The sequence below is a fragment of the Triticum dicoccoides genome, chromosome 3A (assembly GCF_002162155.2).
Source record: "Triticum dicoccoides isolate Atlit2015 ecotype Zavitan chromosome 3A, WEW_v2.0, whole genome shotgun sequence".
NCBI lineage: Eukaryota > Viridiplantae > Streptophyta > Magnoliopsida > Poales > Poaceae > Triticum > Triticum dicoccoides.
The window spans coordinates 166,336,553-166,356,144 of NC_041384.1; the positions used below are offsets into that span (position 1 = coordinate 166,336,553).

General features: G+C 49.3%; 1 protein-coding gene across 1 annotated transcript; it reads left to right on the forward strand.

Annotated features, from left to right (window-relative positions):
- Window positions 1–5,062: 5,062 nt before the first annotated feature.
- On the forward strand, window positions 5,063–17,317 carry LOC119267725. Its single transcript, XM_037549160.1, has 2 exons — window positions 5,063–5,797; window positions 17,005–17,317. The coding sequence occupies exon 1, from the start codon at window positions 5,183–5,185 to the stop codon at window positions 5,780–5,782; it is 600 nt and encodes a 199-aa protein (XP_037405057.1). The 5' UTR covers window positions 5,063–5,182; the 3' UTR covers window positions 5,783–5,797; window positions 17,005–17,317.
- The last annotated feature ends 2,275 nt before the right edge of the window (window positions 17,318–19,592 follow it).

Genomic DNA, 19,592 nt, shown 5'->3' on the forward strand with positions numbered 1-19,592 from the left:
TCCTACTACGATCCGATACATATTTGGTTTTGTAGATAGTTCTTCTACTACTACACTACTCGTCCGACTCGAACTCTGTCTCGGTGATGTCCTCCTCCGACGTCGGAGCGTAGGCGTAAGGAACCGCTCGTCGCCGGAGTTCCAGAAGGACGCATCTCCTAGCGCTTGGTTGTATTTAGCGATCTCCTTCCGTGTTCGCTTGTCCTCACGATAGTCGGCTCGCTCATCCCTCCTCTTCGCCCTTCTCTGGGCAAAGAACTGTTCCTCGTTGGTGTCTTCCGGGAAGCGATGGCTCCACAGCGCCATGGCTTGCTCGTACATCTCGGCCAGCCTGAGACGATGCTCCCGCCTCCGGTGCTTGCGACGATCCTCGTCGGTGAGAAGCCACGGAAAGGGCGTCAACTCCTGTGCATGCTCCCGCGTCCCCACGTCGGCGAAGTTCATGTCCTGACGGGACCGCAGGAGGCGCCACGCTGCAGCGTCGTACGCGCGGGCGCCTTCCTGGGCGGTGTCGAAGGTTTCGAGACGGAGCCGCATGCCGCCGCCCGATCGAATCTCGGCGGAGTAGGTGCCGGACGGACGCACGCGGACGCCGCGGTAGCCCGTACCTCCCCGGCGGCGAGGCGGCATGGTGGCACGGTGGTGGCGTGTCGGCGGCAGAGCGCGGCAGAGGGCGATGGAGAGATGGAGAGAGCGGCAGAGGGCGCTGTAATTTATAGGCACGCCGGACGCGGCGCGCCAAACGTAGCGCGCGAGCTGCCGCCTTTTCCCCCGCGCGCGCAATCGTTCCCCGTGCGTGCTAGTTTCCCACCATCGCTGGAGCGCGCGAAAACGTCCCGCGCGCGCTAAAAAGCCAATTTACCGTGCACGCGTCTTTTAACACGACTGTTGAGATGCTCTAAGAAAAGATCTGATTCATACGGCGACACAAGCTGCTTCACTCACCAATTCTTGAGGCTGCAGTAAAAAAACTAGCCAAGGATAACAGATCACATTGTCTATTAATCTCTCTCTATTCTCATCTTGTATCATGTTGAACTTCTACATCGGAATTTACTTATATTGGTTGTGATGATTTGTGATGGGTCGCTGCGGTAAGGTATAGGCACTTGCAATCGTTCGAAATCTCGGACCCGTCAATAAGGAGGGGTTGGAGTTGATTCTCTAGCTATATGGCAACATTGATCATTTTTTGCAAATTAAACAATCAATTTTCCTAATACAACCACCGATGATTTGACATTCAAACCTATATAAATGGAAACTAAAAGCCAACCATATGGTAATACATGATTATTCTTGTTTGTATATCTTACATTTTAATATGAAAATGGTTTATGGCACGACACTTCATGTCATATTTTAGAATAGTTTGATTATCAACTTCGTCTTCTTGACACGTATCTGAAGCTATTGACCAATTAGCTATCGCTAGACACCCTTCAGCTGCAAACAAAATTTGTGTGTGTAGGCAAAGTTAAATTTGAATGATACTTGAATATAGAATCATTGGGTAGTATGTGAGGCACAAAAAATTTTCTGGCTTCATCGTCGTCTGCCCCCCCCCCCAATGCCTAAATCCTATGATCAACGAACCTTTCCTAAAGACATAGGGAATCATTGGTTATGCAACTGTTTAGCATCTATGATCAACGAACATGATAGGCGGTGAAACATCATGTTGAAAGAGGTTGTGTGTCGTGTACCGAGGTATTATAAGTGATAATAAGCAATGGATGAAGAGGGCAAGCAATGAAGGAGCCATTCAAAGTGCACCAAGGACAGGGGGTGGAGCAAGAAATGGAGAAGATCAACAATTCCCTATGTCTTTAGGAAAGGTTCAACAATGCTCCGACGCCACGCTTCGTCGGCTCTGCGGGTGGAGCCAGACCGAACATCGTAACTTTGTGAAGCTAACTCCAAAAAGCTACCATGGGTTATAATTAATACAATAGTAGTAGCGAAGGCTACCCAAGACAGACCTATGAATATATCGTTTGAGGAGTTTGAGAAAATTACATGAAGCATGTTACCACCAAGTGATGCATATCAGTTCACTATCTCTTCCATCTCTCCTGATATTCTCTCTCCCTGGCCTTTTTCCCGGTTCACTGCACAAACCCTACCCACACGACAGTGACACTCTCGACCGCCCCTACACTACCTCAAGGACACTGCCGCCTAGCCGACCCTCTCCCCCCTTCCTTGTCGCCACATGCACTCGGACCTCGTCATGTGCCGACCACAGCCCGTCGACCCCATCACCACACCCTCCCCAAGCTATCCTAATGGGTCATCCTTCCCTTCCTCAAGGTGAGCTTGACCCGCTATGTGCTAGAGCTAGTTGAAAATCGTTTGAAGAAACAAGTTATGCCCCTAAACGCTCAACGAACTTATCGTAGAAGTTGGTTGCTGGCTGAGGAGTCGAGAAGTTTGAGACCAAGGAGAGATTCCGAGAAAGCTCTTAATAGGAAAAAAAGGAGGAAAGAAGTGAAACAAGGCTACTACGTAGGTCAAACTAGATAATTCCTTGCGCGTTGCTGCGGGATATTTTTGGCTAAAATTTATAATGTGGAGAAATAAAGCGTGTAAAGAAAAATAGTGACTTGCATGTGCATCAAAATATCTCCCTATTGCGGGGAAACATATCTTTCAAATGTTGTGCATACAAAAGCATTGCCTGGATCTAGTAGTAACAATAGTGTTAATAAAAAACATTTGAATGAAGAAGTCTTTCAATGATAACACTTGCCTTTTATATACATGAAAATATTACATCAGAATCAACATAGATATAGATGAATGAAAAAGGAATAAATTTAGATCTTGGATCCATGTATATGTGATTATCTTGTTACCTGCACTGAACAACTATACTTATTTATGGAATATCATCAAAGTGCAAGTGATTCTCAAAAGAAAAAAAATGTGCAAGTAAAGCATTGACTATCTTTTAGAACAAAAATAACTAGAGTAGACAAAAAATATTGTTGCCACATACACGAAAACTTGTAGAGAAAGGTCACCTTGTTTAACTGAACTTAAAATGTACCAATATAGCAAAACCACTAATCACTTACTTGCAAGTCTTAAAACAAATGAAATGCCATTATTGAGATGCAAACTAATGGTTAACAACATAGCACAAGTGAAAAGTCGTACAAAAGAAAAAATTATTCCATCAGCAACTCGATATCTGTCTAATGTAACTTTGAATATGCCATTACGAATACCTTCAACCTGGAAAATAGGATGGTAAGTCAGCATCATACATACTAGAGAAAAGTAAAAGAAACCATCCACATATGAGACTACATCCATGGTTCTTGGCTCAACATTGCACATCTCAATTACCATGCCACACGGGGGAACGGGAGACACCGATGACTGGATCGACCATCAAGGTAGATAAGGGAGAAGTGGCATAAGAAAGTCCACCTGCATAGGAGAATACATGGAGGTGCTGCATAAGGATTTGATGGCAAGATTCATATCAAGAATGGTATTCTGAAGTCCATCATGTGTCTCCTCATATGCCCGTTAATTAATGAGTTTGTAATGATTGTTTTAAGCTAAACTACAATTGTATTACTATTCTTGAATTACTAATTTGTAGGTATTTATGTGAACATGACCATGAAGTTAAAATGTATCTAGGTTAGTTGGATGATGAAGCCGAGGCAGATAGGATTTTTTAGGTTTAACCTTCATCCAAGAATCTAAAGAGTTTCAGTCAGGTTACAACTTTCCATGACAAAGTGGGCTAGCTAAGTTCAGATACATGGCATATCTTGGACGGTCCAACCTGCAAAATCTAGAGATCCCAAATTAAGATTCAAGATCAAACTATTATTTATTTGTCATACACTCTTGCAGTAAATCTAGCACAAGAGATATGGAGTATTGTTCTTGTCATTTGTTAGCAACCACTAGTACAGTTCCCAAATAAGAGAAGCATTTCAAGGCTGCTTATTTTTCTTAGCAGAATGTCTGAAGTTAATTTCAAAAACAAAAGTTTGAAGTTACGTGTGACTTACCAAGTCGAGCACGATGTTGGCGACCTTCTTAAATTCAGAGATTACAAATTATTGTGCCTAGAAGTGCATCAATTAATTGTCTCGCAAAAATCTTGTCTTGCCGATGCAGAACTTAAACTATAGGACCGTCGAAACCAAACAGACAATCAAATTCGTTGCATCAGAGAACTGACAGACACATACAAAACATAGGATAAATAATCTGAACACACAAAACGACATCTACGCATTAGGGGAGCAGGCGAATCAGCTCATCGTCGCCCGAGCAACTGCGAGTAGTCGTGAGGGTGGTTCTGCGTGCACATGTTGTATATCCAATCAGCGCAATAAAAAAGATAAACATGAGGCGCCAAGATCAACACCAGATCAGATAGAATCAGACCTAGCCTAGGCATGGCCCGAAAGAGGCGGAGGCGACTTACGTGTAGAGCATTATGAGTCCTCAAATTTCAAGTGCGGTTCTAGCTTGTCCTCGATAATGTCGATGAGCTTGTTGATGTCCATCTGCATGAAGTTCTACACATTCTCCAGATAAATGGTCTTGCAATCCTACCCTTGCCAAGTCGCCATCACCCCCCGTAGCCGCCGGTTCTCTTCTCTTTGGCGGTCACAAACCCTAAAGGAGGTTGGGCTCAGTTGTCTGTGTGGGGCTTACGTCGATTGGGGAAGAGAGAGAGAGATGGTTGGGGGTGGGAGCGGGCAAAGATTATGATTAAGGGTTTTGTCTCTAACGTTTCAGATGGAGAAAGTTCGCTTCCGATTCTGCGGGGTCCAGGAAGGAGGAGCGAACAGGAGGGGCGTCAAGCAGACACGGGGTTCACTCTTGCCGCAGATCTTAGTAACATATGGTCAATCAAATGGCAAAAATAATAATTTAAAATGATGTGAAAGCACGAGAGGTTAGAGAAATCAGATGATGAAAATAAACTATTTAGATATTATAGATAGGATTTCCGAAACACCATTTTAGATTTCCATGAAGAAGCATTCAAAAGAATTTTAGTACCCATTCCACAGAACTCAAATCAAACAACGCTCCAGTCTGGCTTCTTCCACCTCCTGTCCTTGTGCAGTCCCCCTCTTCGCCCAGCCTCCCGGCGAATCCAAATCCCTGAGAAATCTCTCGCGCCGCCTAGCTGCCTCGGATGCTCCCGGCCTCGCACCCGCTGCTCTACGCGTGCGCCTTCCGCGACAGCGCCCTCGTCGCCGAGCTCGCCCACGACCCGGACGCCGGGGGCGCCGGCACCGGCGACCTGCCGGCGCTCGCCGCCGCGCTCGCTGCTTCGGCGCCTCCGCACCACCGCTACGTCACCCACTCCACGGCGGGGCGGGCGCACGCGCTTCTCCTCGCCCCGCCGCTCGCGCTCGCCGCGGTCTCGCTCGCGCCGCAGCTCCCGGCGTCCCACCTCCTGCTCTTCCTCCGCCGCCTGCGATGCCTCCCCGAGTTCAGGATGCGCGAAGAGATGGCGCGTCTGGCGCTCCGCCTGCCGTTCCCCAACGAGGAGGCGCTCGCGCGCGAGGCTGCTGACGTCGCTGCCGCTGAGGCCGAGGCGGAGGAGGCGACGCGGAGGGAGGCTGAGCTCGCGCGGGGGACGCCCAAGCGGGAGCATGGAGCTCGCGGTGGCGCCGGGCGGGCGTGGAGGCGCCAGCTCTGGCTGATCGTCCTCGTGGATCTCGTGCTCCTCGGTGTACTCTTCGCGGCCTGGCTCGCCGTGTGCAGGGGTTTCAGCTGCATTGGCCGGTAAATAGATAAAAAAAAGGTATAGACGTGCACATCATTTATCTCTCGCTTTATTGGTTCCAATGTGGAAAGTGTAGACTGTAGAACCAGAGCCATGGTTAGAAACACAGTGAGTTAGTGTGAACAAATAATGGTTGTGAATTGGGTTCATAACGGCTGAGCAAAACTATGGCCTGAATCTCCTCTACTAAAGGAGAGGTCATGTGTGTGTTCAGCCGTTGAGGGTGGGAGGGTGGGGTTCTGAATTCATGAAGTTTGTGTCAGTTGCGTTGGAGGATCTGGGCACAGTTACAGATATTGTGAGATGGCTGCAAGTATGATCATGAAATGCTAAGACAGGCAGCACAATGTGTGCAAGTTGGCAGATCCGGCTTTTATCTTGTGTTACACACAAATATACAAATTCGTTGCATCTCTTGCTTCAGCAGTTTGTGTTTCCAGTAGTTGAGGAGGCTGTGCTCAAAGTTGCCAGGGTTAAGTCTCTAGATTGGACCATTCTTCATTTGACTGGATATGATTGTAGGATCTGACAATAATACAGAAGCTACATATATTTAGGTACTTTGTGATATTTATTTTTGATATACGAAAATTGATTTTGATGAAACCTTTTCATACAAGCTTGTGTAGTTCAATTCAGTATCAAACTTATTTAATTTATGTTACCCGTATCGAAAACATTTTCCTAACTTATAACATATGACGAGGACATAATAATGTAAGCAGTGAAACTTAGAGCTAACAACGTTATCAGTTCAATGACATAGTTAACAACTTAAATTAGTATGATTAGATTCTGTAAAATCCTGATTACCAGATCGTGCAAGCTTTGTTGACTGTCAGACCCTACGCTCAGTACAGTGATCCTGGTGAATGTGCCTGTTCGATATCATGCCAAGTGCTTTAGGTGAGCTAAAATGCGGGGCTGTTGTGTGCGTCTGTCTTGCAGCTGTTCTGTCGCCATCAGCAGCAAAAATGATGCTGGCTTGTGTAGATATGCTCTCCTCTCAAGTCTGAACATCCACCATCCATTATCTGGGTACTTTGATGAAAACGTTGTCCATCCACAAGCTATTGTACACCTGCCTAGATCTCAGCTTTTGATAGCAGATGATAGCATCATGATTGCTGGACATGATGAGACTGGCACCAGATGAATAGGTTATGGTCTCTAAGAGCACACATTAGGCAAGGTGGGTCTCCTCCATGTTCTGTTTTGCAGGCGATGAGGCTGTAGTACATGCACTTACCTCCTACAAAGTGGCAACCCAAACTGGAAACATTAGTGCAGAGTAGGATGCCCTAGTAATATTTGTAACTTGTAGCCGCTTCCAAACTGGAGCAAAAGGAACACTGGTAAAATGGCATTATTTCAGTTTAGTGCCAAGTGAATCGTGCAAAAGAGTTAAGTGATGAGTTGACAGCTACCATTGATAGCTTCACTGGATCTGTTGTAGGAGCTGTTGTTAAGATGAAAGTGAAAACTGCCCTCGTAGTATCAGGTCTTTTGAGATATGAATATAATGTTAGACTACAAGTTGTTCTCTGTGACGAAATACTGGCAATGACAGGATGTGGTATTTCAGCTTTTTTAGATATGTTTATGTTTGTTCGGTTGACTTGATTAATGTTGCAAACAAATACTTGTTCTGTTGAGTGGTCATTCAAATGCTTGCAATTAGGGCATGTTTGGTTGGTATCCACATTTACCAAAGATGTGGATACTGCTCATGGTTGCACAGATGTGTCACACCACATTTTCTCACCACTATGCCTGCCTGTCATAGACCTCTATTTTTGCCAAACTTTGGCTAGGTTGTGGATACAAGTTATCCCTGGAAGGAAAGATAATTCCGAATCCACTTTGTCTATGAATAAGGAAGCTATAATTAATGCAAATAAGGCACCCTTGTTTAGTTCCATTTCACTACTTCACTCCCATCTAGACCTAAGAAAGACCCGATGTACTGAAATTCCACTAATATACAAAATGTATAGTGTACCGAACCTATAGAGTTAGAACTTTGGATTAATAATTGGTGGAGTACCAGGCAATCCGAAATTCTCTTAACTGATATTCTAGAGAAAAGGATTCTAGAAAGCTTCGTAGAATTAGAAGAACTTCCTCTCTTGGACGAGATGATAAAAGGGAAACTAAAGACACGTGTACAAAAACCTCCTACTCACACAAGGAAACAATATTAATAGTAAGTAGTCTAGTTAAATTTGTTTTTTCATTGCACCCACTTAAATTCAATAAAGTAAAAAAATAAAATCAAAGACAGTTCTCGACCAAAGAATCCATGGTGGGAGAGAAAAATAATATAAGAATAGACTATAGTAAAAGTAAATGAAAAAAAAGTAAAAGGATAAAACCAACGAATAGTTCATGCTTAAACATCCCACGAGATGCTTCAAAAGTGCATACAAATTATTCTAAGAATAAGGATCGCTATCAACCAAATATACCCTTACGATGCTGGTATATGATATCTGGTAATATGGTAATACATGCGTATATATAGGTCATGATTTCCTTGTTTGCAACTAAAGGGCAAAACTTCTAGTGATATAATGCAGCTTATTTTGCGGAGAAATGAAATAAAATGTAAGCCAGCAAATGTGATCAACAAAGATACGATGCTTGCAACACTAAAGCAGTCCATTCCTAACTTTGACTGGATCAACGATAATTCTCAGGACCGAAGAGTCCCCCAAAGGCCACATAAGATACTTGAGCTGATTTGGTTGGAACTCCCTTGCAGTGGAGTTTAGATGCATGATAATCTTTACTTTTCATGACCTCACTTTTCTTTGGGAATGTTTTTAATTAGAATAATATGGAATCTTCTGGTTCCCATTTATTCTCTTGGCACCATCTCAACTTTACTTTCGTCTATTTGCATATGAGTTATGCAGATATCATTCGTTGATGGTGGATCCTAGGGGTCATGTGAGGAGGAACAAAATGAAAGAGAGCGATTTGTGCAAACTCAGCGAAGCATGAAATAGAAAACTATAGTGTGTGTAGTACCTAATAATCTTATTGAGCTTCTCATGCGCAGAGCTTCTTATGCAAGTAAACTTATATTTGCACCATAAATCATGTCTCGTCACGATTTGTGCTGGAAATAAATCTAAACTAAATAATGTGACACGAACTAGTAGATCTGTTTCTGGCATATGCCGCCCTAGTCCTAGTGTGTCAGCCTTGCACGCTGACCACAATGGTCATATAACTCCTACCTACTGTGTCCCAGAGCCGCTCAACAGACCCTCGCAGCCTCAATTGTTACCGAAACAATTGTAACTGCTACACATGTTATTCCTTGTGCTGTGTGTGTTTGAGAAAGACAAACAGTATCAAAACCACTTAAGTTCACCCAATTCCTGGGCCAGCACTTTAGAGGAGCACATGTCAAGATCTCTGCTTTCTTTCAGCAACAGGGGAGAGCACCTTGAAGACATCTTATGTCCACTTGTCCTATTCCCAGTTGTATAGCTTAGCCAACTTTTATGGGCCTAGTAACTCATGTTGCCCTCTCTACTTATTTACCTCCTGTCTCCTACATAGCATATGTTGCTTCGACACTAGTCTGTATATCATGTACTCCCTCCGTTCCGAATTACTTGTCTTGGATTTGTCTAGATACGGAGGTATCTAGCACTAAAATGAGTCTAGATACATCCGTATCTAGACAAATCCAAGACAAGTAATTCGGAACGGAGGGAGTATTCGATAGATGATCAAATGCAGGGGTGGAAATATCACCCTTCTTGATAAGCAAGCCATAGCTCATTCGTGTTTGTTACTGGCAAACTAATGTTAATACCACATATATACCTAGTCCATGCATTTTTAGGATATACGATCAAGTCCAGGGGTGGAAATATCTCCCCTCTTCTTAATGACAACTCCATAATTAGTGGTTTGCGTCTTCTAAAAATAAGCAAGCCATAGCTTATTTAGTGGATAACTTGGTTCAATACTCTGCATGGAATTTCATGTTTTGTCAGTGGCCCAATAATGTTAATACCACATATGCGCCTAGTCCCTGCATTGTATGTAGAATATATGCGATCGACTCCAGGGGTGGAAACTTCTCCCCTCTTCATAATGGGAACTCCATAATTAGTAATATGCGGCTTCCAGAAATAAGGAGGCCATAGCTCATTTCGTGGATGCCTGGGTTCAACACTGTCCCTGGAATTTCATGTTTTGTCATTGGCCAAAAAAGATTAATACCACATATGTGGTGTTTGGTACTTGACCTGTTATGACCGGGCAGACTTATCCCCGTAGGAGGCCCACTGGGCAGGTTTAGTTAGGGGCTTAGCCCGCAAGTTATCTATTTTATTTTCCATCGTGGTTATATATACTAGTTGTAAGACTCTATGACAATCAAGCAATAAGAATAAATCTATTGCCCGGCTCCCAGAGGGCCTTTTTCACTACTTTGACCCTTTTAGAAAACTTTCGCACAAAATGAACTCCACACAAAACTATTTTATGATCTGACCCTTTTGGTAACGCCACAAACCGTGGCGTTTCTTCTCTATTTAAAAACGCCGAACTAGCTAGCGTTGCTCCATTTCATAAGTAAATGAAAATATGAGCAAGCTACTTGCAACGCCAACACCCATGGCGTTTCATGCATGGGCACCAACGCCAGCCATGCTTGGCGTTTCCAGCAACGCGAGATACTTTGGCGTTTCTGCCCTGCCACGTAGCTTCCCGACCAGGCCAGCAACGCTGGCTAGCTCGGCGTTTTCAGATAGAGAAGAAACGCCACGGCTTGTGGCGTTGCCAAAAGGGTCAGATCGTGAAATAGTTTTGTGTGGAGTTCATTTTGTGCGAAAGTTTTCTAAAAGGGTCAAAATAGTGAAAAGAGCCCTCCCAGAGGAGCCGGACCCTAACCCTATCCGCCTCCAGCCCTTGCGCCGCCGCCTCCTCTCCCTTGCACGACGGCGCCCTGCCGCCGACGACCGCAAGCAGCACCACGCCCAACCCCCTCCTTCCCCTACAACCTACGCCCTAGACCCGGTAGGGTCCTAGCTCCTAACAATTTGGTATCAGCTAGCTTCGGTTCGATCATGTCTTCACCGCCACCCAACCCGTCTCTTCCACTGCCGGGATCCTCCGTCGCGCCCGCCCCCGCCGTCCTCACCCTGGAGGAGGTGTCCGGGGCGCTGCGGGACCTAACCCACATCTAAATCAGACATGGCTGTTGTCAAGGGCCTCAGTGCCCAAGACAGCGGGGCCTCGACTACGTAGTTCGTAGTCTCGGTGGATAGGAGCGCTAGGGTTTTTGCCTGGCTGCTCAATGGTGCGGGAGGAGAGGATAGGAGACGGAGGAAGAGGTAGGAGATAATAACTTTATTGCTTGCCCTCAAAGGGTGCTGATTATACGATATATAAAGGCCCCATGGGCTGCTAACAAACTAGAAACCTATACGTAACAAACTAGTCTTTTATTCTAGGAACTAATGTATCAGGACCAGGACTCCTGCCCAACCTACGCCTCGCCTGATGCGGCCGACGGCTGCTGCTCCTGGCCGCGTGGCCCACGCCTGTAGGACGTGCCCCACATGACATCTCTCCCCCCCTCGACGAGCAGCTCGTCCTCGAGCTGAAAAGCGGGGTAGCGCTCGACGAAACTGTCAAGATCCTCCCATGTAGCTGATGATGCTGCTTCACCCTTCCAGTGGACGAGTAGCTGGCGAACGCCGCGTGCTAGGCGCGCACGAGTCACGCGCTCCGGTTCTGGAACAGCCGCTCCGTTGTGGATCGGAGGCAAACCCGGCGGTGCAGTTGGAGGCGTGCCGAAGAACTTCTTGAGGAGGCCCACGTGGAACACGTCATGGAGGCGCGAGCGTGCCGGAAGCTCAAGGCGGTAAGCCACGTCGTTGACGACCTCTGAAATGCGGTACGGCCCATAGAAGCGTGGCTTCAGCTTGCCCCTGGTTGGCAAGTTGAGAGAGGACGCGGCGCGCTGGCGAAGGCGAAGCCAGACCCAATCGCCCACGTCATGCCGAATGTCCCGATGGCGTCTGTCGTAGTAGGACTTGTAGACCGCCTGTGCCTGTTGTAGACGATAGCGGACGTCCTCGAGAAGCTCGTCGCGCTCCGCCATGCTCCTGGCCACTGCGGCTACCCTCGCGTCGCCCGGCTCGTAAGAGCGAATAGTGGGAGGGTCACGACCATACACAAGCTTGAACGGAGTTTCTTGGGTCGCTGTCTGGTAGGCGGTGTTGTAGATGTACTCGGCCCAGGGAAGCCACCGGAGCCACTGCCTGGGACGATCCCCGGTGAGACAACGTAGGTACATCACAATGATCTTGTTAGCAGCCTCCGTTTGGCCATCCGACTGTGGATGAAACGCTGACGTCATGTGCAGCTTTGTCCCGGTGAGGCGCATGAGCTCCCGCCAAAAAGCCGAGGTGAAGACGGGGTCGCGGTCAGAGACCATGGACTGCGGCACGCCATGGAGACGAACAATCTCAGCGAAGAACACCTGCGCCATTGATTCTGCCGTGTACGGGTGGGCCAGCGCCACAAAGTGGCAATACTTGCTGAAGCGATCCACCACGGTGAGGATGACAGACTTCCCGCCCACGCGAGGGAGCGCTTCCACGAAGTCGATGCCGACGTCAGTCCACACGCCCGTGGGCACCGGCAGCGGCAGCAACAGCCCAGCGGGGTGCAAGTGCTCGGACTTGTACCTCTGGCAAGTACTGCAAGTGCGGATGTACTCTTGCACCGTCTTGCGAAGGTTAGGTGCGTGGAAGTCGCGGCGGAGACGATGCAAGGTGCGCAGGACGCCTTCATGCCCATCATCGTGCACGGCACTGAGAATCTCCTGGAGTAGCGGGGGCGACGGCGGAATGTAGAGGCGGCCGTTGAAAGTGACGAGGCCGTCGGAGAGAGCCCACGACTGCTGCCGCGTACCCGCCGTGATATCCTCACGCAGCGTGACGAGCGCCGGATCTGTGGACGTCGCTTGCTGGAGGCGATCGATGAAGTCGAAGCGAGGACCCGAGATCGCCATGATCGACGTCTCCTCCGTGTCGCGGCGGGAAAGGGCATCCGCCACCGTGTTTGTACTACCGGCCTTGTACTCCACGGTAAAGTCGAACCCCAGTAGTTTGCCGACCCAATGATGCTGCGGGATGGTTGCCAAACGCTGGTCAAGTAGAAATTTGAGACTGTAGTGATCCGGTTTTACCGCAAATTGGCGCCCCCAGAGGTACGGTCTCCAGTGACGAATCGCGAGCACCAGGCCGATGAGTTCCCGTTCATATGCTGCCAGGGAACGGTGACGTGGCGCGGCTGGCCGGCTAAAGAAAGCCACCGGGTGTTGGTCCTGAAGAAGGACGGCCCCGAAGCCGTATGTCGAGGCGTCACACTCGACGATGAACGGCCGCGTGAAATCCGGTAACGCGAGGACGGGAGCCGTGGTGACTGTCGTCTTGAGGGCGTGAAAAGCTGCTGCCGCCTCCGGCGACCAGGAGAAACCATCCTTGCGAAGGAGGGCCGTTAGTGGCGCGGCAACCACGCCAAACTCCTTGACAAACTTGCGGTAGTACCCCGCAAGGCCGAGAAACCCCCGAACCACGCGCGCCGAGCGTGGTTGCGGCCATTCGGCCACTGCCTGCACCTTTTCCAGATCCATGGCCACTCCTGCAGCGGAGATGGTGTGACCCAGGTATGAGATCGACTCGACGGCGAATGCGCATTTGGATCGCTTGACGAAGAGCCGGTGCTGGTGCAGGACGGTGAAGACGGTGCGCACATGTCGGAGATGGTCAGCCCATGTCTCGCTGAAAATGAGGATGTCGTCAAAGAAGACGAGAACAAAACGGCGCAGGTACGGCCGCAGTAGATCGTTCATGAGGGCCTGGAACGTTGCCGGCGCGTTGCAGAGGCCGAACGGCATCACCAGGAACTCGTAGAGGCCGTCATGAGTACGGAAGGCGGTCTTCGGGATGTCCTCCGCACGCATCCGCACCTGGTGGTAGCCGGAGCGCAAGTCGAGCTTGGTGAAGAAACGAGCGTGCCGGAGCTCGTCGAGGAGTTCGTCCACCACCGGGATCGGAAACGCATTCTTGACAGTAATGGCGTTTAGGGCGCGGTAGTCGATGCAGAAGCGCCAGGACCCGTCGGCCTTGCGGACCAGCAGTACCGGGGACGAGAATGCGGAACAACTCGCTCGGATGATGCCCTGAGCGAGCATGGCGGCGCACTGACGCTCCAGCTCGTCCTTGTGCGCGGCCGTGTAGCGATACGGACGGACGGCCACCGGGGCGGAACCGGGCAGCAGGGTGATGCCGTGGTCGCGGCTGCGGGGCGGTGGCACGCCGGAGGGTTCGGCGAAGATGCCGTCGAACTCGGTGATGATGGCGTCGAGGAAGTCGCGGCCGCTGCATGATTTCAGGGCTGGCCCGTCCGGTCCTGCAATGCCGCGCCAGCACACCCGATGGCCCCTCCGCCAGAATGTCATGGAGAGGGCGCGGAAATCCCACAGGATCGGTCCGAGCGTCGCCAGCCACTGCGTGCCCAGGACGATGTCGTAGCCCGCGAGCGGCAAGGCGAGGAAATCCTCCGAGAACTCCTCTTGGCCGATGCGGAAGGGCACGACGCGGTACGCGCCCTGGCACGGAACGCGCTCGCCGTTGGCCACCGTGACGCGCATCTTCTCGGTGGTGGGGGATGGCAGCGTAGCACGAGCGGCCGCCTCCTCGGCGATGAAGTTGTGGGTGGAGCCTGAGTCGATCAGGGCGAGGAGGGAGACACCCCCGAGAGTAATATGCATCTGCATGGTTTCGCTCGTGCGCACCCCGGAGATTGCGTGGAGCGAGATCTGAGGGTCGGCCCGCGATGCATCATCAGTAGCGGAGGCCGCGTCGTCGTCGTCGTCGTCCGGCGCTAAGTCGAGGAGAAAGATGCGCTGGCACACGCGGTTGTGGCCCCTGCCAAACTTCTCGTTACAGTTGAAGCATAGGCCCAGGCGACGGCGTTCCTCCATCTCTGTCTGGGAGAGACGTTTGATTGGGCGCCCGTCCGGCAGACTGTGGCCATGCTGGGGTGCGGCTGGTGGGGCCGGTGCGGGGGGCGCGAGGCGTGGTCCTGGCGTCGGCAGAATGCCCTTCTGCGGAAAACGCACCGGTGGCGCGGCGGAAAGCGTGCACTGGTCGCGCAGCTCCAATTTGCGGGCGAGGCTCATGGCGACGGCGAGGGACTGCGGGTTATGGATTTCCACGTCGAGGCTAAGGGGTGGCTGGAGGCCTGCGGTGAAGATCTGAACTTTCTGCGTTTCCGACAAGGAGCCTGCCCGGGGAAGGAGCGCCTCAAACCGCTCCTGGAAGTCGACGACGGACGTCGTGCGCTTGCACGCCATCAGTTCGCCCAGCGGGTTCGCGCGCAGAGGAGGCCCGAAGCGGAGGTTGAGCAGCTCGGAAAAGCGGCGCCACGGCGGAGTGCCCTCGTCACGCTGGACCTGCATGTACCACAGCTGGGCAGAACCCTCGAGGTTGTATGACGCCATCCAGACTTTCTCCTCCTCGGCGATCCGTTGTTGATGGAAGAAGGACTCGCATCTGTTGAGGAAAGCGAGCGGGTCGGACTTGCCGTCGAACTTGGGGAAGTCCATCTTCTGAAACCGCGGGGGCCGATCGTTGTGGTGCTGTCCGTCGTGGCTGATATCGGCGGCTGACGAGGAGGCCGACTTCTCCTTCTGGAGGGCTGCCACGGACGACTGCAGGGATATCACGGTTGCAGTCAGGGCTTCGATCATCTTGGCCAAATCAGCGGTGGTGGGTTCCGACATGGCGGAAGAAACCGAGGCGGCGGCGGATGGCGGCGATGGAGGTGGGCGGGGCGGCGGGTGCAGCGTGGAGGAGGCCGAGGAGCGGCTGGAACCTGATACCAAGTTGTCAAGGGCCTCAGTGCCCAAGACAGCGGGGCCTCGACTACGTAGTTCGTAGTCTCGGTGGATAGGAGCGCTAGGGTTTTTGCCTGGCTGCTCAATGGTGCGGGAGGAGAGGATAGGAGACGGAGGAAGAGGTAGGAGATAATAACTTTATTGCTTGCCCTCAAAGGGTGCTGATTATACGATATATAAAGGCCCCATGGGCTGCTAACAAACTAGAAACCTATACGTAACAAACTAGTCTTTTATTCTAGGAACTAATGTATCAGGACCAGGACTCCTGCCCAACCTACGCCTCGCCTGATGCGGCCGACGGCTGCTGCTCCTGGCCGCGTGGCCCACGCCTGTAGGACGTGCCCCACATGACAGCTGTTCTGGCATGGACCTAACCCCGGAGGAGGTAATGACTGAGATTCAGATGCATCTGTCTGTCCTAGCTCCTACCATGACCATATCTAAATCAGACATGGCTGTTAACTATGCATATCATATCGTTACAAGTATACCTATGCTCAATAGGTGATAAGCAAGGCGGTGGACAGTTATTCATTTATGTTTAATTTTATAGAGTATATTAAGAGCCGTTAGATGCTCGCCTTAGGTGCGTTAGGTGTTGCTTTTATATTTGGACTGGTTTGTGTCACCGTGTGTTGGAAATTTGATACATAGACACATGTCGGCGGTATGCCAGAGCTGTTTCCAACATCGGGCACAAGATTTTGTGGTGTGTAGATGCAACCCAAGATTGGGTCATCTAGCTAATTAAAAAGAGTAATTGTCTTGTTGTGTAGAATTGTTATGTACTAAAAGATAAAATGTTCAGGTCGCATCAAATATTCTTACAGGTGGCAGTTTGCATGTGCATGCAGATATTCCAAACTAAAATAGCAACAGTTTGTGCTTGTATTTATTCAATTTTGGCAATCCTTGTATTGTACACACCCTTCCATACCTATGCTTGACAGCATGCAAATTGTGAAGTCTTTATTGCAGTGCCCTTTTTTTGGTCTAATGCAACCAAGTGTTGCACCATCTGTTTTGTACCATTCATTTTATCTGTTTTGTACCATTCTCCAGTGCTACCAGAATTAGACCTTTTTTCTAACAATCGAAATTTTGACTTTGAGGAGATGACACCAAACTACCATTTGATTATGTGGAGTATAATGCAAATGTTTTTGGATTTCAGAATATCTTTGAACAAAAGGTGTTAAGAAGCTTAGAAAGTAACCTTGTTTGAACTGAATGTTCACACTACTGTACCATATTTTCTTATCTTTTTTTCTGTCCTCTGTAGGCTGCCCAACTTTCAAGTGAAAATATGGAGGTTATTGACAGAGTTGTTTCTCCTGATGCATGATTAATCAAAACTGATGGTGATATCACCATAGCATAGCCAAACTCTGCCAGAGATTTACAAAGCAAAGGGAAGGCACTCAGCACCCTATAGTTACCTCCCTTGTGGTATGGAACATGTTTGAGAAGCGAAGCCAAATGAGCTTGCTGGACTTGTTATGTTTGAATTTGTTGGTTTGGTTGTTGAGGACACCTGTACACGCAGTGTAATTTGTTTGTTCGTTTTTTATACAAAGCAAATGTTCTTTTGTTTTCGCAGCATCGGTCTCCTCTTTATCACTGTTCTGGCAAGGACAGGCAGATGCATCTGAATCTCAGCCATTACCATTGGCAGCCCTATCTTTCCCCTTCGTTTTTGCTCTGCTTTTTTACAAGTGCCCTGGCTATGTAAATCGCTTCAATCTTCACCTGGGAGCTCCCTTATTTTCAATACCGCTGTGTTGCAATCTGTTAGAACCGTGATGGGATCTGCACACAGATGCTGAGGGCCAATGCCTTCTTTTTTTTTCCTTGTGGGAAGAAGACCAACGCCCTTCATCAGTACCAGTACTGATACTACCTGAACTGTCTTGCACCTGGTTATTTCAGACGGACGGGCAAGTTCAGCACTGTGTTTTAACAACTTCGCGCGATATCAAAGCTGAACCACTTCACACATCCCTTTTGCAGACCAATGCGTTGCAGTGATGGCAGTGACAAGTCCACGGCATGGCGCCCTGCTGCCAAGGCCACAGATGAATGCAGCAAGCGGGGTAAACGCAAGCGGCAACGCCGGTCGCCCGCTTTACGCCGGCCAGTTCCGCACCGTCACTTCAAGCGCCCAGAACGGGGTCGGCAGGCGCACATTGCCAAAGGGGAGCCGTGTCTCCGGCGATCGGATCAGACCCTTCTAATCAGAACCCAATCCAGGAGGCACAGCGGAATCCGCGTCGTTTCTCCGCCACCAGGTCAGTTCTCGCACCTAACCAACTCTGGGGGGCGGTGCACATGCAGACGCAGACATGCTGCGGGCACATTTCCACCCATCCATCCGTCCCAGGCTTGAGTTCAGTTCAGTCCTATAGATCCTATGCTAGACGGAGGGAGGCTTTTACTCCCCCTATATATATCTGCTGCGCCTCACTCACGCTCGATGCATTGCTCGTGCACATGCAGGAACAGTGCACATCCGGGTAGGGGCCGGATTCAGCAAGGCAGCCTCTGCGCCGTCGCCGTCGTCGCTCTCCGGCGCGGTGGCAGGGGGGAAATGAGGCCTCGGCATAGCCTGGTTGTGCAGAAAGATCTATAGACGATCATCCTCTAATACTAGCTTTTGTGTGTTGAGAAAAATGATCTCTACGTGGCTAACTGATTTTGGTTTGTTTGTACGTCCCTGGCACTTGGCACTGGCAGGCACAGCCGCACAGGTTAGGAGTCGAGATCTGGGGGACCATGCGCAATGTGTGAACGTGCAGATAGTGTTGGATCCAACACCCAGACTCCTGGCAATTAACAAGATGGCAGGGCCTGCAATTCGGTGTCCCGGCATCCAATGGGCTGTTCCTCTCCTCCCCATGCTTATCAGCATCCACTGCAAAGGGCCCCGGTCGTCTACTCATGATAAAACTGAGCTCAAACACACAGCCATTAGGAACCAAACCATAAAATACATATATTGGGAGAAACGGCATGGAAGGCGCCGAGAAAAGGCGTCGCCGCTTTATTCCGGCGCACAAAAATTGCTGCTCTTATAGAATGAATGAAATATAGGAAAGGAACCCACTGTGCGCCGACAGGTGGAACGGTGTCAAAAGCCTTAAGCCATCCTTTAGTGGTCAGAGATGCAAATGCCCCTGTATTGCATAGAGCCTAACCTAAGCTTATTTCATGATTTCTTTTCCTCCTTCATAGTTTATAGTTTCCCAAGCCCCCCTCCACTATCCAGCCCTTTTGACCATATAATTATCTTGTGCCACGCCAAACACTTTGCTTAATGCATGCTCACATGTATGTATGCATCACTGATGAAGAAGCATCCCAAAATCAGAGAGGGCTCGCTGGATTGGAGAATCGCTCGATCGACAGTATGAACACTTGGCATGTTATTCTGTCGGAATTGCGAGAGGAGATTAGTTTACTGACAGTTGCGAGTAAGTGCTCGCTGCTTTGAATCAAGAATGTGATCTTTGTTATGATAACCGTATGAGATATGCAGTCTAGGATGTAGAGGGGGACAGATTAGGAGAAACTTGGAAGCATCATGGAAAAATTACACGGTAGATCGGCGCGACGCCGAAAATGTTTTCTGTTTTGCCAAGTGGAGCTTGATTGGCACAGGAAATGTGGTCAAGATTGGTACAACAAGTTGCAGGGCATATTCTTTTGCCAATCCTATAGGAGCTCCCTTCACCCTTAGGCTCATTTCTTAATTTTATTGCCTGTCAATTCATGGCTTAGAAGAAGCCATTAGGCTGCCTAGAGCATACTTTGCCTCAAAGCTTAAAAAAGTAGATAACACTGACATCCTTCCTGCCAAGACTTGAAGTCAAT